The sequence below is a fragment of the Barbus barbus genome (genome assembly GCF_936440315.1).
Source record: "Barbus barbus genome assembly, chromosome: 32".
In the NCBI taxonomy this organism is placed as follows: Eukaryota; Metazoa; Chordata; class Actinopteri; order Cypriniformes; family Cyprinidae; genus Barbus; species Barbus barbus.
Genome location: NC_136760.1, coordinates 18,186,842 through 18,207,550, shown reverse-complemented (window position 1 = coordinate 18,207,550; position 20,709 = coordinate 18,186,842). Strand labels below are relative to the sequence as shown.

Sequence of the window (20,709 nt, the reverse complement as noted above, 5' to 3'; positions counted from 1 at the left end):
GGCTTTTCAATTACATATTGCATACTATTACCAAAGCTAAACATTAATCATTTTCCTTTGTGTTTTCAGTTTACCTTCATTTAACAAACTAACAGCTTAGCTGACTACCTCTAAGTGGTTAAGAAACTTTCTTGTGGTGAGCTAAAATAAGATATTACGATGGCACATTTTTGATCAGGCATGGGAACAGGATTTGCAACTTTACACTCTTTTCAATAAAAACTGCAATTACTCGTGTCTGCAATTTACTGAGTGTTAACCAATGAATTTAGATTGGTAAATCACTAGATACAAAGGTTTTGCACTTCACTGAAAGATTAGAAATAAAATGTTTATATACATTGTTTATTGAAGAAGGTTTATGCAAGTGGTCAAACCACAAAATCACAAACTTGTTATTGAAAAACTGCATAATCTTTTATCTTACTTGGGGGAAGTCGTGGCCTAATGGTTAGAGAGTCAGACTCGTAATCCAAAGGTTGCGGGTTCGAGTCTCAGGCCGGCAGGGATTGTAGGTGGGGGGAGTGAATGTCCAGCGCTCTCTCCACCCTCAATACCACGACTGAGGTGCCCTTGAGCAAGGCACCGAACCCCCAACTGCTCCCCGGGCGCCGCAGCATAAATGGCTGCTCACTGCTCCGGGTGTGTGTTCACGGTGTGTGTGTGTTCACTGCTGTGTGTGTGTGCGCACGATGGATGGGTTAAATGCAGAGCACGAATTCCGAGTATGGGTCACCATACGTGGCAGTATGTCACTTCACTTCATTATGTACTCTACCATTCAAAAGTCAACAATGGGGTCAATAAGTTTAAAAAGACATTTTAAATTAGTAAAGGGAGCATTAAATTGATCAAAAGTGATGTAAGTGATAGATACGTCAGAACGCCAGCTCCTGCATCAGCAGCATCACACACATGCGTCATATACTCTTTATGAATGCGCGTCATAGGCTTACACAAGAGAACAATTGGTGAATAAAGTTATTTTTGTTTTCTTTGTGCACAAAACGTATTCTCACAGCTTCATCAAATTAAAGTTGAACCACTTATGTCGCGTGGACTATTTTAACAATGTCCTTACTACCTTTCTGGGCCATGAACGTGGTAGTTGCGTTGTTGTCTATGGAGAATCAGGGAGCTCTCAGATTTCATCAAAAATATCTTAATTTGTGTTCAGAAGATGAACAAAGGTTTTACGGCTTTGGAAAGACATAAGGGTGAGTAATTAAAGGGATACTTCACCCAAAAATGAAAATTTGATGTTTATCCAAGATGTAGGTGACTTTGTTTCTTCAGTAGAACACAAACGAAGATTTTTAACTCAAACCGTTGCAGTCTGTCAGTCATATAATGGCAGTCAACCCATGGCTTTGAGAGCCAAAAAAACATACACAGACAAAACCAAATTAAACCCGGCTCATGACGATACATTGAGGTCTTAAGACACAAAACAATCGATCTGTGCAAGAAACTGAACAGTATTTATATAATTTTTTACCTCTGATCCACCGCAATGTCCAACTGTCCTGAGCGCGTTCACACTCATTGTTTAGATCGCTTCCGCGCATGCGTCTTCTATGCCAGAGCACGTTGACGCATCACGCGCCGGATGTTGTGAACGTGCTCAGGACAGTTGGACATTGACTGCTATTATATGACTGACAGACTGCAATGGTTTGAGTTAAAAATCTGTTTGTGTTCAACTGAAGAAACAAAGTCAACTACATCTTGACCTGGGGGTAAGCAGATAAAAATCTAATTTTCATTTTTGGGTGAACTATTCCTTTAAAATAGAAAACTGTTATTTTACATTTTAGTAATATTCCACTGTAATAATTGTTTTTACTGTCTTTGAATCAAATAAATGTACAGTAGCCTTGGTAAGCATAAGAGACTACTTTTACAAACATAAACAAATTTTGGACCCTAAACTTTTTCAACGGCAGTGTATATACCTAATAAGTTTTGGTCAGACTAAATTAAAAAATATGATGCATAATTTTGAGCAGCCTTTAAATTCACATCTGGGCACCATCAATGGAAATAAAACAACGGTGAAGATACACATACGTTCATAGAAACAATAGTTTCACATTTTAGTGTGACAGCCCCTAGGTAGTACATTAAAGGAATGAACAGATTTAACAGATCCCAAAAGGTTACTCAGTGCGTATTTATTATATTCCACCAAGTCTATTATACATACATTGTATGTGTCATTCCACTGTACATCTAGTGTGTTCATCAGCATGTTGCTTATTCAGGGCTGATCAGCTGCACTGCATAGAAAGGTTGCGGGGAAACATGCTTGATCGTTTAGAAAGCAGGTTGACACAGATCAACTGAGCCCATGAGGCAAACCTATGAAAGGTTTAATCTCAGCATTCCTCCTCACATTACGATGTCATTGTATTTTCATCTCCCAAGACTACCATCTTGTATAATATATTTAAAATTATGCAGAACATCACAACTAGGGCAACCCCTAGAGGTTTGCCTTGCCACTGTATAATGTCTTCCAGTGCTTTTCATTTACGACAGTTTTTTGATGACTGCAGTTTGCTACTTGCGTAATAATCTGAGATATCTAGCGGTCCGACTATGGAGAGATCCCGCAGTGATGTTTGTGTGCTGTGACGGCAGCTCTCACTCCAGCAGCAGTCTCCTCAGTTCCTGCGGGCAGGTGACTGGGAGGGCACAGGCGAAGTTCTCACACACGTACGCAGTGGCTTTGCAGTCCTGAGGAACCAGGCTGGAGAGAACAGGCAGCCTCTGATAAAGGAAACCCTCTGTGTTACCATCTGCCAACATCAGGACCTGAATAAGAGAAAGATAGGGGAAAAAAGAGGGGGAAGGAATGAAAAAAATACTGTCATCATGATGACAATTAGGTGAGATGGTGGGAGCAGGAGAGCACAAGTCATATACCTTTATTCTAATACAAAATTTATGACCCAAAGGGCTCCATATGCTTTCTTGGCTAGTAATAACCCACAATAACAATAACAAGTACAGGGCAGGGCGATTATGGTGACAGTCTCATCAATGGTTCATTTCTACAGTCTTTGTTTATATCTGGGACCTCTATTTCCTTGGGGGTTACAGCAAGCCATGGGCAAAGTAGCTTGCATGGGATGAGATGACCCTGACCTGTCCTTGGTCACATTCGCACCTTCAACTCATCAACATAACAAAAAATCAAACCCCTTCAACTGCTATCACAATATTACACCCCTGTGTGGAGCAGTCGCTGACCAGGTAATAATCTCAGAAACATCAGGCACCTGAGCACTGTGTGACGAAATTTTATTGCCATGTTAAAATAAAAATACAGTCTAAGTTTGAGAATGAAACGTTAATGTTTTAAAATGAAATGTGTAGTGATCTGAAAATTCAGCAAAATGCCAAAAGTTGTATTTTTTGAGAATGTAAACAGAATGTTACACAAATAGTTACAATGTTTTGAGAATTAAATTGTAACAAGAATATTTATGTATAAATATTGTTGTAACAACTAAGTAATGTTTTGAAATTCATTATGATCAGAGAATTAAGTCGTAAGGTTACAAGAAAAAGGTCCTAATGTTTTGAGAAATAAGCTTTAATGTTACAAGAATAAAGATACAATGTTTTGAAATAAACATAATGGTCTGAGAATGAAAAAAAAAACTGTTAATAAATAAGTTTGTTAGTAATGTTTCGAAAAAGTCAATGTTATGAGAATCAAGTTGTAATGAGAATATCAATGATACAAAAATAAAGACATAAAGCTAGGATATTAGAGGCATGGAAATAAAGTATAAGAAATATTTTGAGATCATTATAATGCAAAAAATCATAATGATAAACAAGTTTGTTAGTAAGGCTTTGAAAAATAAGTCATAATGTTGTGAGTATGAAGTTGTAATATTTTTTAGAATACAGTCAGTATTCCAAGAATAAAATCATAAAATTAAGAGATTAAAGGCGTGTGAATAAAGTTTAAATAATGTTAAGTATAAAGTTTGTTGTAATATTTAAAAATAAAGTCATAATGAGAATGAAGTTGCAATGTTTTGACAATACAGTCATAATAATGGATGGATTTAGATAAATCATACTTTTTGACAAAAAAACATTATATAATAATGCTACAAATACATTTTCTTAATTTGGACTTTAATCTCAAAATATTAAGACTTTGATTTCATAATATTAAAAGGCCTGTTACAACATTATTCTCAAAAAAGCACATGACTGTATTTTTATAATTTTAATTTTTTAAATATAAAATAAAAAGCATTAAAAAGCCATTGTAGCTCTGTGCAATAAAGCTTGCGCCTTAATAATTCAATTCAATTGATCCATGCACACTGTAGCATCACACCACTTCCGCTCCTTCACCTCTCTCACAGGGGGGAAAGTCTGAAATAACTCAATCAGGGCCATGTCCAGTCAGGGGGGCTGACTGGCACAGCAGCAGGGGAGGACACTGTGGTAGCTACACTAGATTCTGCTTCCTGTAGAAGAGAAGAAAAAACCTTTAACTGAACAATACCACAGCAGGATGGGAGACAGCGAAGAGAGAAAAGCAATAGGCTGAGCTGCCCAGTGGCCAAGAGTTACCGAAGGGGAAAGGATGAACGAGTAAATCTACTTTTCCTCAGTGAGACGATTTTACTGCCAAGCCCAAAGCTCAGTGAAATCCAGGAGGAGGGCACGGGAAAGGACTCGTGAATGTGACAGAGGTTAAGTCTTAGGACAGATCTCGAGGCTCAGTTTAGAGCCAACTTTTTGGAAGGTATTCCAGGAGAGCCAGACGTTCTCTCCACTTTCTGGTTTTGACACTCTTGTGTGATTTTTTTGACGGGCATGGTTAACAACTCAACTCTGCGAAACCTGTCCCTGGACTTCTAAGCACAATATATTGTTACTGTCTGTTTGCGAGGATCTTCCCTTTATTGCATCTCAGGGGCCGAGACAATTCCGCATCATTACTTTCCCACTAGCAGCCTGGCAAGGCTTTCTGTCATATTTGTCGTGACCTCATGCGCGCTGTCTCCACACTGACTCAAAGAACTTTGACAGTCCACTGAGGCAACATATAAAAAATGACAAGCAGACAAAACATAAACTGAAAAGATGCATGAGGCCTGGGGTTAAGCAAAGACTGGACTTTCTCACAGTTCATTTGTGAAGTTTGTTGTAATACTGCAGAGTGTTTCAAACCAGCCTCAAGAATTCTCAGTTTAAAACTCCCAGCATTTTTGTGCCTAGCTACAATACAATTTAGAGAATAAAGTTCCATCATTCTGAAGTCAATAGTTGTTGTTGTTTTTTGCTTAAAGGGCACCTATTATGCAAAATCCACTTTTGCATGGTGTTTGGACATAAATGTGTGTTGGCAGTGCGTGAACACAACCAACCTAAAATGTTAAAAAATCCACCCACTCCTTATTTTTAATCCTCATTAAACCAAATCAGTCTCACTAGGCATGCCATTTTGATTCTCTAAGCAATGTGACATCACACTGCTTAGGCCCCGCCCATGACAGCTGACTGACAGTCATAGCTTCTGCCCTCAGTGGACTAAAAGTTTATTGCTGTAGGTGTGCAAAGCAGAGATGTATACGCCACGCCTCTTCTGCAGATGTAGCGGGAATATGTAGCTCATTTGCATTTAAAGTGGCACACACCAAAGCAGCTCTTTGGAGGACACGCCCCAAAAATGAAATTTTCAGATAAATGATCTGTGGGGTATTTTAAGCTGAACCTTAATGGACACATTCTAGGGACACCAATGTCAATGTCCTGAAGAGTTTAGCCCCATTCTGTCCCATACCTGCCTAGAAGATTCTAGTTACTTGATTGGCTGGTTCAAGTGTGTTTGGAGCTAAACTCTGAAGGACAATGGCCCTTCCAGGAGCAGAATTGGACAACCCTGGCCTAAAATAATGTCTGTGGTTAACACAAGCTCAGTATATTTTCTTGTTTTATTCTACAACACAAAATACATCAGTAATACCCCCTTTTACTTTTCCTGAAAAAGGTGGTTGCTAGCAAGTGGCTAAAAGGGACTACAGAGATAGTTGGGGACATCAGTGGGAAAATATAGTGTGAGACTTGTTTTGTCCATCGGGAATGAATTGGATCGTTTGTTGTTTTCTGTTAATCAGTTGTTGCTGTTTGCTAATTGCTACAATCTCATGTGAGTGACAAACTGCTGGAGGGGAGACTCTATTGCCCAGCCCTCGCACCGGTGCATGGAATGGTCAATTTTGATTTAGTGACTTCAAGGTTGAACAATCTGCATCAAACGTTGAGATGCTGGTGACTAAAGTGATGTTCCTTTGGTTATTCTGAAGTGAGGCATAATAATTCCATGTTCTGGAAAGCTTTGAGTGAATTTGCGCATCTTAAATGAACCTAATGAAGGCCCTATTTAAACATGGTTTTAAGATGTGTTTTGGTTGACTGGATCACAAATAGTGAAGTGTGAGTGAAGTGACATACTGCCAAGTATGGTGACCCATACTCTGAATTCGTGCTCTGCATTTAACCCATCCAACGTGCAGACACACAGCAGTGAACACACACACCGTGAACACACACCCGGAGCAGTGGGCAGCCATTTATGCTGCGGCGCCCAGGGAGCAGTTGGGGGTTACTCAAGGGCACCTCAGTCATGGTATTGAGGGTGGAGAGAGCGCTGGACATTCACTCCCCCCACCTACAATCCCTGCCGGCCCGAGACTCGAACCCGCAACCTTTGGATTACGAGTCCAACTCTCTAACCGTTAGGCCACGACGGTTAGAGAGGTAGACACATTCCCATTTCCACCTAGTGTTTTAATCCATCCCTTTTGTCTGCTTTTGCCCAACTTTTCTGTAGCTCAAATAGTAGAGCATGGCGCTAGCAACACCAAGGTCATGGGTTCGATTCCCAGGGAAAGCAAGAGAGCTGATAAAATGTAAAAACTGTAACATGAATGCAATGTAAGTCGCTTTGGATAAAAGTGTCTGCTAAATGCATAAATGTAAATGTAAATGTAAACTTCTGTCCTCATTTTTTCAACGGGAGGGTCTATGGACAGGTGAGGGTCTACAAATCTTTCAGATCTTTTGATGTAATGGATGAAATATGTTTGTGCATTTTACATACGAACGCAAAATGAGATGAAGGGAAAAAAAATAAAGAGAGCAGCAGCTTTCATTTGTGTTCTGATAGCCGCAAAAACACTGTGGATGCATATTATAAGTCAGGTCTGGTGGAGAACATTGTGCTTGCTACGTTTTTTTTTTTGTCTCCAAACCAAGCATACCAAACAGAGAGAATCTGCAGATTTTATATTACATTTACATTGTTTATAATATACAATATATACGCTGATATAGTGCCACTTTTTTGGAAGTACTGCCTGTTTCCTGACAGCAATATTTATGTTGTTTATCTTGTTATCTGATGTCTAGTCTGAACCCCTATTTTAGTCAGTAGTCTCACGTCTTTGGATTAGTCTGGTAGTGTTTTGTTCTACAGCCGCTGGCTCTGCTGGTGTTGCTTGGATTACATCTCAGCTTCTGCATTTTGTGATTTTGCTACAAACCCTACCGCTCATGAATCCATCTCTTACTCCTCTGTTTTTCTGATTCACAAATTCCCATGAGCTAAGCCATGATTCCATCCCAGCTAGCATGCACTGATATCCTTCTTCCAGACTGGCAGCTCCTACCTACTCTCACCTAAACACACACACAAAATCAGGCACAAACACTCACACACACAAACAGTTGATTAGTCTGGGGAATTTCATCAGCTTCTTCTCCTGGCAGGATGGAGCCTCTCTGGAGAGCTTGAGGCTGTCAGCGCGCACAAGTGGAGCACACAGCCATTAGTCATTTAATTATCTGCCGTAAATTTATTTCTTGGTGGGAGAGGAATGGAGCATCATGACCTCATTGATTCTGGTGTCTTTGTCTACTTCCCTCAAAGGTAAAGGCCACTGTACAGAATAAGTAGGTGGAGTGTAATGCATTGTAAGCGTTTCTGCGACAGATACAATGATAAAACATCAATGAGAGTTTTTCATGTTTTGATTAAACATAAATTATCATATAATGTATCTGAATAATATAAAGAAAGAAAGAAAGAAAGAAAGAAAGAAAGAAAGAAAGAAAGAAAGAAAGAAAGAAAGAAAGAAAGAAAGAAAGAAAGAAAACACTGATATAGAGAATATAATTTATTTATTTTTTAAATTAAAATAAAAATGCTAATGCAATATTGACCATTTATTATTATTATTTTTAATATTTTTATAAAAATTATAAAACAAAAATAACAATACTAATATGGGAGAGATAAAAAAAACTGTAAAATAAATAAATAAATAAATAAATTAAATAAATGATATATGAAATATTGAAAAATGTAGAATTTGACCAAAAATATTAAAACAAAAATAACTACTAATTTGAGAGATATCAAAACAAAAACTGTAAAAAGTAATTAATTAAAAATGAAAATTAAATATTGACAAAAAAAAAATTTTTTCAAAAAGAATATATAAAAAAAAAAAGAAAAAAAAATGAAAATGAAATATTGACTAAATTTTGAATCTTTGATCAAAAATATTTTTAAACAGTAAAACAAAAATAACAATACCAATGTGGGAGAGATAAAACAGAAAAAAGTAAACAAAAGAAAATAAATTTTAATACATTTAAAAGATATTTTGGTCAAAAATGACAAAAAAACACATAAAAATGAAATAAATAGAAATAAAATAAATGAATATGGCATGATGAAATGCTGACTAAATTTAGGATATTGAAAGAAAAAAAAAAAGGTTAAACCTGTTTTCAGATAAATATGTGGACAAGGCCTAAGACCTGCTTCACCTCACAACCACAATCAGCAAAGTTACACTCAACAGATAAGGAAGCAATGTGACAGGGAGAAGCTTCTATTTCCAGCATGCCCACAACTCAAAGTGAGCAAAAAAGTGTGAAAAGGGCAACCACCTAAGCAGAGAACATTTTCTTCTTTTCTATTTCATCTGATCTACTGCATGACCTCTGCAGACTCTGCTCTTCTGGTCTGAGTGCCTGTGATCCTGTGGAGGATTTAATGATGTTAAGGGTTGACTATTCCTGCAAGGTTGATGCATAGGTCGGTCTACGCATACATCAAGATCAACTCGTGAGATGGTCAAAACATCTCTGACCCTGACTCACAAGGTGTCCAGATCCCAAATGGGCAATACACAGGGCGAGCATAAATCAGACTGCACCATTTTTAAAAATGGCTAAGCTAGCTGAACATGAAGAATGTTGGCTTGTCCGTCTAAAACCCATTTCCTATTAAAGCACTCAGTTCTCTCTTGGGTTGCTCATTAAAGCTTGTCAGGGATTCATCCGGTGGCAAAGAAACTCTAAAGTGACAATTTCCCATGAGGTGGAGTACCTGCGGAAATACTCTCATAAGGAGGATAAAAGACTTGCAAGGTATTTTAATTGTCTGACTGTAGGCTTAGGCTAAAAGTCTCTCTCTGAGGTTTTTCCAGGGTGATTTCAGGTAATCGTATCATTAAGCTCTCAACTTAGTTTAGGAAAGTGAACCGAAATGGAAGTCTCTTGCACTGTGGACAATAATATTATACAATTCCCTCCAGAAGGTGCATATTATCAAGTCTTTCACTAAAGCATGTTAAGTTAAAAGGATTGATTTGAAAAGCGATATACAAAAAAAACGATTTTCCTCTACTTTTTCTATGCTTTCGGAGGAAGTAACAGTACCAAATGAATTTGATTAATTACATGTAAAAACAAAAAACAGCTTCTGAGAAAACAAGACTAAAGTAAATAATTTCTCATCATGATGCTGATTAACACAGACAAAGACCTTGTTTAATCTGAGTGCAGTTGATTTAAGGAAGATAGACAAAGACACAGCTAGACTATAACATCACATTCCCTCAGGGGCCATCTCTCTTATGGCTGGCCACAAGGTTACTTCATAAGCTCGTGTTGTCTAGTGTGTTAAATGCAGAGAGCTGGTGACGTATGACAGCTGCTGACAAGCTGAGCCACTACACTGCTCCGAGATCAGGACAAAAAAACACTGAACACAGCCTGTAACTGCTAAATGTGCATAATGTGCATAATGTGCAATAAGATTTTGAAAACAACCTAGAATTGTTCCCTTTGCTTAAATTTGGCACGAAACAACACATGTATTTTATAATAAGTATAGTTCAAATCTATTAACATATTAACAGACATATCACTCAAGACCTACTGATATAAAAATGATAATTAAACTTTATTTGGAGTACTACTTGTGCACAATGCACATTTCTTAAAGAGGACATCAGATGCAAAATTTATATTTACATTTGAACAGAAATGTGTGTTGGCAATGTGTGCACACAACCACCATATATTGATACAAATCCACCCAATGCTTTTTTTTTTTTAAATCCCCATAAATAATAAGCTCTTTCTCAGATCAAGCTGTTCACAGATTCTTGTCAGTGTGACATAGTTTTGGCAGGCCCCCCCTATGATTGTTGATTGACACTGGTGTTTTATCACAGATCCTCCCCGAGTGAGCTGTAAACAGTCCGCCATTGTTTCGCTGCCGGAGCAGGTGTTGACAAGAATGTTTCCGAAGCAGTTGAGGTGTTTCATAGATGTAATAATGAACATAGCAGTTGTCATTTACTCTCAACTCCTAACCCCCCCACCTCCCATCCCCCAACCGACCTACCTCAATGCATTTATGTTGACGCAAATCATTCGTGATCCAGCTTCACCTACAGAAGAAGTGAGTATACGTTTTTTTTTTATGAATCTTTGCAAATCAGCTTTCCTAATAATGTGCTAGTTAGCAAGTACCACAACGAATGCAGCTAAAGTTAACAGTCTTATGAGAACGGCTCGTCACCCCACAGAAGAGAGGGGCTCATTGGCATTTAAATGGACATGCACTGAAATGGGTTGCTGTGTACAGAGCTGTTTTGACAAGGTAAAAAGGGTGTTGCTTAACACTACCATTGAGAAATGTGACCCTGGACCACAAAACCAGTCTTAAGTCGCTGGGGTATATTTGTATCAAAAAATACATTGTAATCGTTAAAATTATAGATTTTTCTTTTATGCCAAAAATCATTAGGACATTAAGTCCCATGAAGATATTTTGTAAATGTCCTACTGTAAATATATCACAATTTAATTTTTGATTAGTAATCTGCATTGCTAAGAACTTTATTTAGATCACTTTAAGGGCGATTTTCTCAATAATTAGATTTTTTTGCAACCTCAGAATCCAGATTTTCAAATAGTTGTATCTCAGCCAAATATTTTCCTATCATAACAAGCTTTCAGATTATGTATACATCTCAATTTCCAAAAATGTACCCTTATGACTGGTTTTGTGGTCCAGGGTCACAAATTAAAAAAAGCATGTTATAAAATTTTCACAAATACCCTAAAGCAGGGGTGTCAAACTCAGCCCTGCAGAGTTTAGATTCAACCCTAATTAAATACACCTGATCCAACTAATCAAGTCCTTCAGGCTTATTTGAAAACTACATTGTATGTGTACTGGAGCAGGGTTGGAATTAAATTCTGCAGGGCTGCGGCCCTCCAGGAACTGAGTTTGACACCCCTGCCCTAAAGAATCATTCCAACTTGTGGAAAATGGGTATCTGATGTCCCCTTTAATATTGAGCCTAAAATGTGTTTTAATGTCTCTACTGATGAGCACTGCATGATTTTTAAACGCTATTTAAATGTGAGATATTTAAAGTGTACTTGAAGTATACTTGCAGTAGTTCCACTTCAGCACAATCAAATATACCAAATATACTTAAGTATATCTTTAGTTGGACTTCAGCACACAAAATTAGTTGATCCAATTTAGCAGACATTAAGTATACCAATTTAGTGTACTAAAAGTACAATTGCATGGTAAGCAGATAAATATGCAAATGTATTTGTAGTATACTTAGCAAGAAATAAATGTATTTCAAGTACATTTTAGTATATTTATTTTTCACTACAGAAGTATAGTTTATACATGAACAACATCCAATCATGCTTTAGCTCAAGGGTTTTAATTGTTTAAATGCCCAGAACCCCAAAATATGGTGACCTCCTTGCAAAATATTTCACCAAATAAACAAATAAATATAAATGTAAATACATAAAACAACTGAATCTATCTATCTATACAATTTTAATGCTCTGTGAGATATTACAATTTGGTTACAAGTAAATAACTGTCATTATATTGAATATTATACATATATGAACAATTATCTTTTATTTCTTACCATTTTTAACTGTCAAAAGAACACAATGGAACAATATTAATAATAACAAATTCTCTAAATGTGTTTAAATTAGAAAAAAAATTCTATAATCAATAAAAAATGGCTTTTCTCATGTTACAAGCTAAATTACCGGAATATTGCTTTCAGGAAGTGTTTCTAAACACATGTGCGTGGGTGTATTTTACCATCTCCCCTGAAGAAGAAGATGCAAAGTTAGATTGTCCAGTAGACATGAGTGATGATGATGATGTGTGACCTGACTTTGGGAATATGAGACAGGAGATTAGCTGACATTAATTATTATTATTATAATTATAAAGACAAGGCAAAGAGAAATCAGAGACTCTTCCAGAAATGTGACGTTTTAAAACAATGTGCTGGTACGGTGTGTAACTGCTCCACAATGAAGTTTTCTAAGATCTACTATAATCCACCATTGTGCTGTTTCAGAGTTTCTAAGGCTTTTTGAAACCTTTGCTTTGTACTCATTCGTTCTCGCTGGATTGCCTCGGGACCTCTCTGGCTCTTGTGATATCTCAGCGGCCTTGTTAGGGATTCAGGACCATTTGTCTCAGTAATCAGACGAAGTCTAGAACTCTTTGCGGTGCAAAGGTCCATGCTCTACTGTACTGCTGAAATCCCATTTCAGATGAACACCACAAAAATTAGCACTGAAAAGTTTCCAGTCTCCTCTGTACTTAAATAAATAATTGTATGAAAAGCACATCCCTGGATTGCAGTTATACTTAAATGAACTTTTAAACTGTTGGGCAACAGTACAACTGGACAGCTTTAATATATGCTTATGCATTTGGATGGACTAAATTGATCTCAGAACAGACTTTCTTTGAGCATGAGGAAATCATATGACTGAAGTGAGCAGCTGGTTGCCATCATCAGGGATATGGAGTGGCTGTTCTAATGCCTCGTATTCTACTGTAACAAGCCCCATGAGGATCTGCAGCCCTACCGTACCACCTTTATAATCAACACAGGTTTTAGCCTAAAGTATGGATAAATTTATTCCAACAATTTTAATCATGCCTGCCGATCGCAACGGGTGGGATTAATTGATTTTGAAAAGTGTGTTGAATTCAAGTGTCCCTCTAGCAAATTTGAATTAAATAAGTAAGAACAGATGAGACTGCAAAAGCAGGAGAATCTTATACAGCGCATTCCCCACAATTAAACTCTGCGCCCCAAAATGAAGGAACAGATTATACAATAATTGGATTTAAATTAAAAAGGATTTTCTAGTCTGGTTGGCTAATGTATTGTGAAAAATGCACTTTCGGTATGGTCCTCGCAACGCACTCTCATGCTTCTTTAGGTCTGTCTTCATAAACCTTTAATATACTTTGCATCAAATGCTCAATGAGGTTGAACACGCCATTATCACATCAAAGGCATGGCGATCAGGGGACACCCGATATGTACAGTGGAACGGGAATATTTCATTTTGTATAACTAACTGAAGCGTGTAGTAAGGTCTCAGGTCACAAACAGAGAACTAGTTGCGTTTCTCAGATCACTGCAGGGCCGCACATGTTCATAAGCTGATTCAATTTACATAAACTAGCATCCGCCATTTTAAATATTAGAGTTGTGCACCATTAAGAACAAAAATTGAGAATGACATTTAAATTTCAGTGCAATTCCTGAATTTAAATTGATGTGGCAAACTGTGTGAATACTTGCAATTTGTATTTATTAATTATAATTACATAAAAAAAAAGAAGCTTTTTCAAGATGCACTTTAAACTGCTTGACAAACGTTTGTTTGAAAACTTTAAACAAAAACACTAAGCCTAGAACAATAAGATGGATGGACAAATGGGTGGTTAGAGTAAATGATAGAGCAAACTAGACAGACAGAACGACAGACAGACAGACAGACAGACAGACAGAACGACAGACAGACAGACAGACAGACAGACAGACAGAACGACAGACAGACAGACAGACAGACAGACAGACAGACAGAACGACAGACAGACAGACAGACAGACAGACAGACAGAACGACAGACAGACAGACAGACAGACAGACAGACAGACAGACAGACAGACAGAACGACAGACAGACAGACAGACAGACAGACAGACAGACAGAACGACAGACAGAACGACAGACAGACAGACAGACAGACAGACAGAACGACAGACAGACAGACAGACAGAACGACAGACAGACAGACAGACAGACAGACAGACAGAACGACAGACAGACAGACAGACAGACAGACAGACAGACAGACAGATAGAATGACAAATTTGATGGATGGATGGATGGATGATAAAGCGATCGTTAGAACGATATATAGATAGACTGATAGACAGAACGATCAAATGATAGAATAGAATGACAGAAGAATAGATAGAATGATCGAATGATAACGATAGATCGATGGATGAATGGACAGATTTTCAGTGAAGATAAACAAACAGGTTTGATAATAGATAATAGAAGGAGTGCTTACTATAAAGTGCACACAAAAGGCAGCCTCTTACAGAAGACAGGCGACCCAGACAGTGCAACTTTAAATGATAATACTGTTTTGATAGGTTAAATCTATCACAGCTATATCTACACAAACACGCAAGGTGAGCCAGTGCCACACGGACGCTCTCGGTTAGAGTGAGAAGCAGAGCTCAGCACCGCTCAAAACGCTCTCGCACTGTACGAGCAGGAAATCTCATCAGCTCCATAGTCTCCAGGTCTCAGATTGAATTTCACATATTTCACACAGGAAACCAGATCGTGCCTTTAATATTTGGAAGTAATATGTATGTGTGTGTGTGTGTGTGTTTGAGGAACACTGATGCATGATCTTTCCATTGCCAGGATTTATATGACTATAATGAGTTAGAGCAAGCTCTGTTTTTCTTTGTTTATAAAGAATACCCAGTGCCATGGAGACAAAGCGCTGGTTCTGGCTGATTCAGTGACTTAAGATGATGGCTCTCATTACTTTAATTCATGTCCTTAATCTGCAGGTGAGAACCATTTATCCCTCTCTAATTACGTGTCTCTCTTGTTACAAATGAAAAACACAGATTAGGAAAAGAGAGAGAAATGTAGCTTAATCTTTCCATGTAACTGAAAGCAGACATGTCAGCCCACCATACATGAAAGCATCCTCTCTCTGTTCATATCAGTGCAAGAATTTTCTTGACACAATTGAAAAAAGTTACATTTCAGTCATACTACAGCAATAATTGAATTTTTTTTGTAAACTCTTTAGTCAGACTACAACCATATCAGTCTGATTTTTGCAAGTTGAACATCTACACAACCGTGAAAAGTGTGAAGTCGGTAAGATATTTTTATGTTTTTGAAAGAAGTCTCTTATGCTCACCAAGACTTTATTTATTTAATCAAAAACATTTCTTATTACTATCAATGTTGAAAACAGGATTCCTTGAATAGAAAGTTCAAAAGAACAGCATATATTAGAAATATAAATCTTTTGAAACATTACAAATGCCTTTACTTTACCTTTACACACTTTTGATCATTTTAATGCAGCCTTGCTACATAAGAGTATGAATTTCTATCAAAGAATTAAACAAATTTATTATTTATTTAATATATTATTTATTGACCGCAAGCTTTTGAACATATAGATAAAGTGATTGTTTCTCTGCTTCAACTATCATGTACTGTATGCGCATTAATTGGACAATAACTGGCCTAAGTGTTGTGTTTGAAGAACCAAAAGAAAAAACGAAAAATTAGGTTTCCATATTGTCTTGCTTTTGAGAAACTGGCTAATAATAGCTGACTACTTTAGTTTGGTTTTGCATGCGAATATGCCACAAAAGACTAATATTATGCAATGATTCAACTATGTGAAATCCTGCTGTGTTATAAATGTCTGCTCATGTACTGTACCCAGAACCAACATAAACCATCTTGAACCATGCTAGTCCAAGCTAGTCTCTAAGCAGAATATGACATGCTAAAGCAGTAGTTTATTAATTTGTCTATGAATAGTGATACTCCAGGGATTTAAGGCAGGGATGATGATTTGACTGCTGGTTCAACTCAATAACACAGAGTCATCTATTTTTCAGTACGCCCTTCCGACTTTGCAATCAACGGCCTGATGCAGGCGGATCTTTCGATCATGTCCAAGTCAATTAAACAAACAATTCAGACCAGGGTCCATCTGAGGCTTAGTCACAGTCAGGCAAAGAGAAGCGTGTGTGTGTGTGTGTGAGAGCAGTTCCTTTATCAGCCCCTGACCAGATGAAATTCTGTGCTGTTTTTTTTTTGGCTTCACTAACACTAACTCATTACTTGCAGCCTCTTCTGGTTGTCGTCTTGCTGTGCCTAGGCAACAGGGCCAAGTTCTTCTCTCCTTGCATCAAATCCAAGAGATATGTGAGCCCTGTTTAACATGTGAATTGAACTCATGAGCACATATGATTGAATTTAGATTAAAAATGAAAACGGGACTGGGCTGCTGAGTTTCCAGAGACTGTACAATTTATGCTTTTAGCAGATGCTCTTGCTCCAAAATGACAAAATGATTGTATTCAGGAACTGCATTTGAAGGTATAGTGAAAGACAGGGAGCTCTCAGAGGCCTTCAGTGCAGTGTTTCTTTCCTCGTGTATGTCATTATGATGGATTTGTTTGAGCTCAAATGTTCCGGGAACGAATGAGTGAGACAGCATTCACTTAGCTGGCCAAGGCGATTCACCTGTCCTGATGTTTACTTTAATTCTATGAGATTTTATATCACTGAATGACGCATAAAAAAGGCACACCCAATGTAACAGATATATAGTACACCCAAAAATGAAAATACTGGCATTATTAACTTGCTATCATTTAATTTAGTATCCAAATGGCTTTCTTTCTTTTGCAGGACATACTTTATGAGGTGAATTTTTGAAGAATATCTTGACCACTTTTGAAATATAATGGAAGTGAGTGAGGACTGGGGCTATAACGTACTCATAAGCACTCCGTATGACTTATGCAATATATTCCAAGTCCTCCGAAGCCATACAATAGCTGTGTGTGACGAACAGGCTGAAATTGAAGTCATTATTCACTACAGATCACTAAACCTTTGGGTTGAACCCAAGAAATGAATACAGTGCTTTTTTGTCATTTTTGGAGTTTGATAGCCCTGATGATCAAGGTGCTATTGTTATCAGAGCATCCAGATCACTTCTGTACCCCACAGCTGTCATATGTGGTTGATATGACATGAATTTGAGCAAATAGATGTTCATTATTGGGTGAACTATGCTTTTAAATTCCCATAGTTAAGCAACAGTAAATGTGCTTTATCGTGACCAGACTGGCAGAGATGGATTTGCACAAATCGTTGACAGAAGCAGGATTACTCTGCATCGGGGGACACACACTCACACACTCCAGTATCTCCGAAACACAGAAAGAAAACCATGCTGTATATTGTGCATATGGCAAGAAGGGATCATAAATAAACCAGCTAAATATTACATCTGGCCAGGAGCAAGAGACATTACATTTCCCAAATCTATTAGGCTACTATGAATAAAGCCCAAAAGACCAAAATATACAGATTTCAGATATGAAACAGCCTAGAACAACATTCACAATGCAATTAACTTCTATAATGTGACATTTCTGAAATGGGAAATATACAAAGGGAAACAACGTAGAACAAGACTTGATTTTTCAATCTGGATTTGATTGAATTGGTTTAATATTAATATTTTTATACTGCTCATTTTCCCTACCTACACAGATTTGGTTTATGTCAGCAGAAAAATAGTTTTAGAAGCAAAGAAAGTTATTAAATCCTTACGAAAGATTATGAAAACCTAAAAACATGCACAATAAGAAGATATTAAAGTGAATAAATCTTTAAATTAAGTCTTCAAATAAAATACAAACAAAAACAAACCTCTAGGTCATGGAGCCGACAGATTGAATGAATGTGACGTGACCTTATATTTCTCACTCATTGTCGCTATCATTAAGATTACATAAGTGTAGGTATAATGAGAAAGAAGATGAATGTGCCAAAGCCTTTGCCCCACCAGGGAGGAACAATGTTAATAAATGATGCACCGTAAGGAGATCAAACTCAGTCTTTGACACGAGATGTGACATTCAAAGTTCACTGATGGAGTGTAAGGTCACATGCTTACATCCTCCCAACACCATCCAACAGAGCCACCTACTGTAACAACAGAAATAGAGAGAAACGGGACGGCCCAAGCCTATTTTCCATTCACAACCATTCTCAACTCAATATTCCAGCCTTAAGGAAAGGGAGGGTTACCTCTCTAGGGGTTTTCACATACAATAAAAGATGTTAGACTACCATGATAAATGGCAAAAGGTTAGACCCCGGTGTGTATTCTGTTGTGCTTGCTATTGGTATTTCACACTTAAAACCTGTAAGGCCAGGTGTGCCGAGCATGTGTGTGTTTGCTCTTTCTGTCGTCGTGTGAGAGAAGAGAGCAGTCACAGAAGCGCTGGGGAAAAGGGCAGGAAGAGTGCAAATGCTATCCTGAGCTATGACCTTTAGCCAAAGAAAAAAATACCCACAAAGCCAAGCCTAAGGCTAACGTCTACAGAAAACTCTTAACTATTTACTAATTATTCCGAAATTTAAAATGTGGTGTGTTGGGTGGCCATTGTCCCAACCCTTTGCCTCGCAGTGTGTGCATCAGCATCCATAGGTTAAAAATCTGACAACTTGACCTTTCGCTGGAGATTACTTTAGTGAACTCATTAGCATGACTGTGCTCCAATGCACATGGCATTCTGTGTAAACCAATGAATGTGTCATGTACGAGGAAAAAAAATTCTACATACAGTGCAGGGGCACTGAAATCTGAAAAAAAGGTCAAATGTTAAATCAGCCAGTGTTGATCCAAATTAATCTATTATTATATATAATGTCTATTGTGACAGATTAAAAAAGACCATTTCAATTCTTGGCATATTTGTAGACATAAATTTACAAGAAATTAAAGCTAAGATTAAAAAAAATATACATATGATTTTTTAAATGCTGTTTCTTCAATGTGGATTTTTCTTTTTATTAAAATTCATTAAAAGGGATTTTCACATACAATAAAAGATGTTAGACTACCATGATAAATGGCAAAAGGTTAGAGCCCGGTGTGTATTCTGTTGTGCTTGCTATTGGTATTTCACACTTAAAACCTGTAAGGCCAGAAAAGAGCAAACAGAAAGAGCAAACATGTGTGTGTTTGCTCTTTCTGTCGTCGTGTGAGAGAAGAGAGCAGTCACAGAAGCTCTGAAATGGTTTGTTTAGTGAAATAAACAAACCATTTCAATATTTATTGTGTAAAAACATAAATGTCCACCACAATGAACACATTTGCCACTAATAACGTTACCAAGGAGAAAACATAAAAAAAGCATGTGATGTTTGAAAAAAAATAAATATTTAAAAGTTACTTGTTGGCAGAAAATTACAATGTAGTAACAATATTTATGATTTCAGCAAATAAACTGGTAAGACTGTGTAATTTTTGTTTTAATGTTTTGTTTCTGAATGAATAAAAGAGTTTATTAAATTTCACAGCTATGTTTTTTTTATTATAACTGCATACAATTTATTGTTTTACTTTGTTTTCAAGGTTATTAGAAAATATATTCAAAAACATTTTCTGCTGCTATTAGTTTTCATATCAGTGCTATTTTAGTACCACTGAGATACTATTATAGTTTTTATTAATATTTTGAATCAATTTTTATATTTTCACATTTTCTGTTTTTATGCGATTTTTAGTATTTTTAAAAATCGTTAGGGCTGTAAAACGATTAATCATTATTAATCGCATTCAAATAAATGTTTTTGTATATGTATGTGTACCATGTATATTTATTATGTATATATAAATACACACATATGTATATATTTTTAAAAAATATGTACAGTGGGGGAAAAAAATATTTGATCCCCTGCTGTTTTTGTACGTTTGCCCACTGACACAGAAATGATCAGTCTATAATTTTAATGGTAGGTTTTTATTTGAACAGTGAGAGACAGAATAACAACAAAAAAATCCAGTAAAACGCATTTCAAAAAAGTTATAAATTGATTTGCATTTTAATGAGTCAAATAAGTATTTGATCCCCTATCAATCAGCAAGATTTCTGGCTCCCAGGTGTCTTTTATACAGGTAAGGAGCTGAGATTAGGAGCACTCTCTTAAAGGGAGTCTTATTCTCAATTTGTTACCTGAATAAAAGGCACCTGTCCACAGAAGCAATCAATCAATCAATCAGATTCCAAACTCTCCACCATGGCCAGGACCAAAGAGCTGTCCAAGGATGTCAGGGACAAGATTGTAGACCTACACAAGGCTGGAATGGGCTACAAGACCATCGGCAAGCAGCTTGGTTAAAAGGTGA

General features: G+C 37.1%; 1 protein-coding gene across 1 annotated transcript in view; it reads right to left on the bottom strand.

Annotated features, from left to right (window-relative positions):
• Window positions 1-2,143: 2,143 nt before the first annotated feature.
• spata20 (spermatogenesis associated 20) overlaps window positions 2,144-20,709 on the bottom strand; it is a 40,690-nt gene continuing 22,124 nt past the window's right edge. The window contains exon 16 of the mRNA XM_079388973.1: window positions 2,144-2,817. Coding sequence (XP_079245099.1) covers window positions 2,647-2,817 — 171 coding nt within the window. The 3' untranslated portion in view covers window positions 2,144-2,646. The remainder of the gene's footprint in view (window positions 2,818-20,709) is intronic.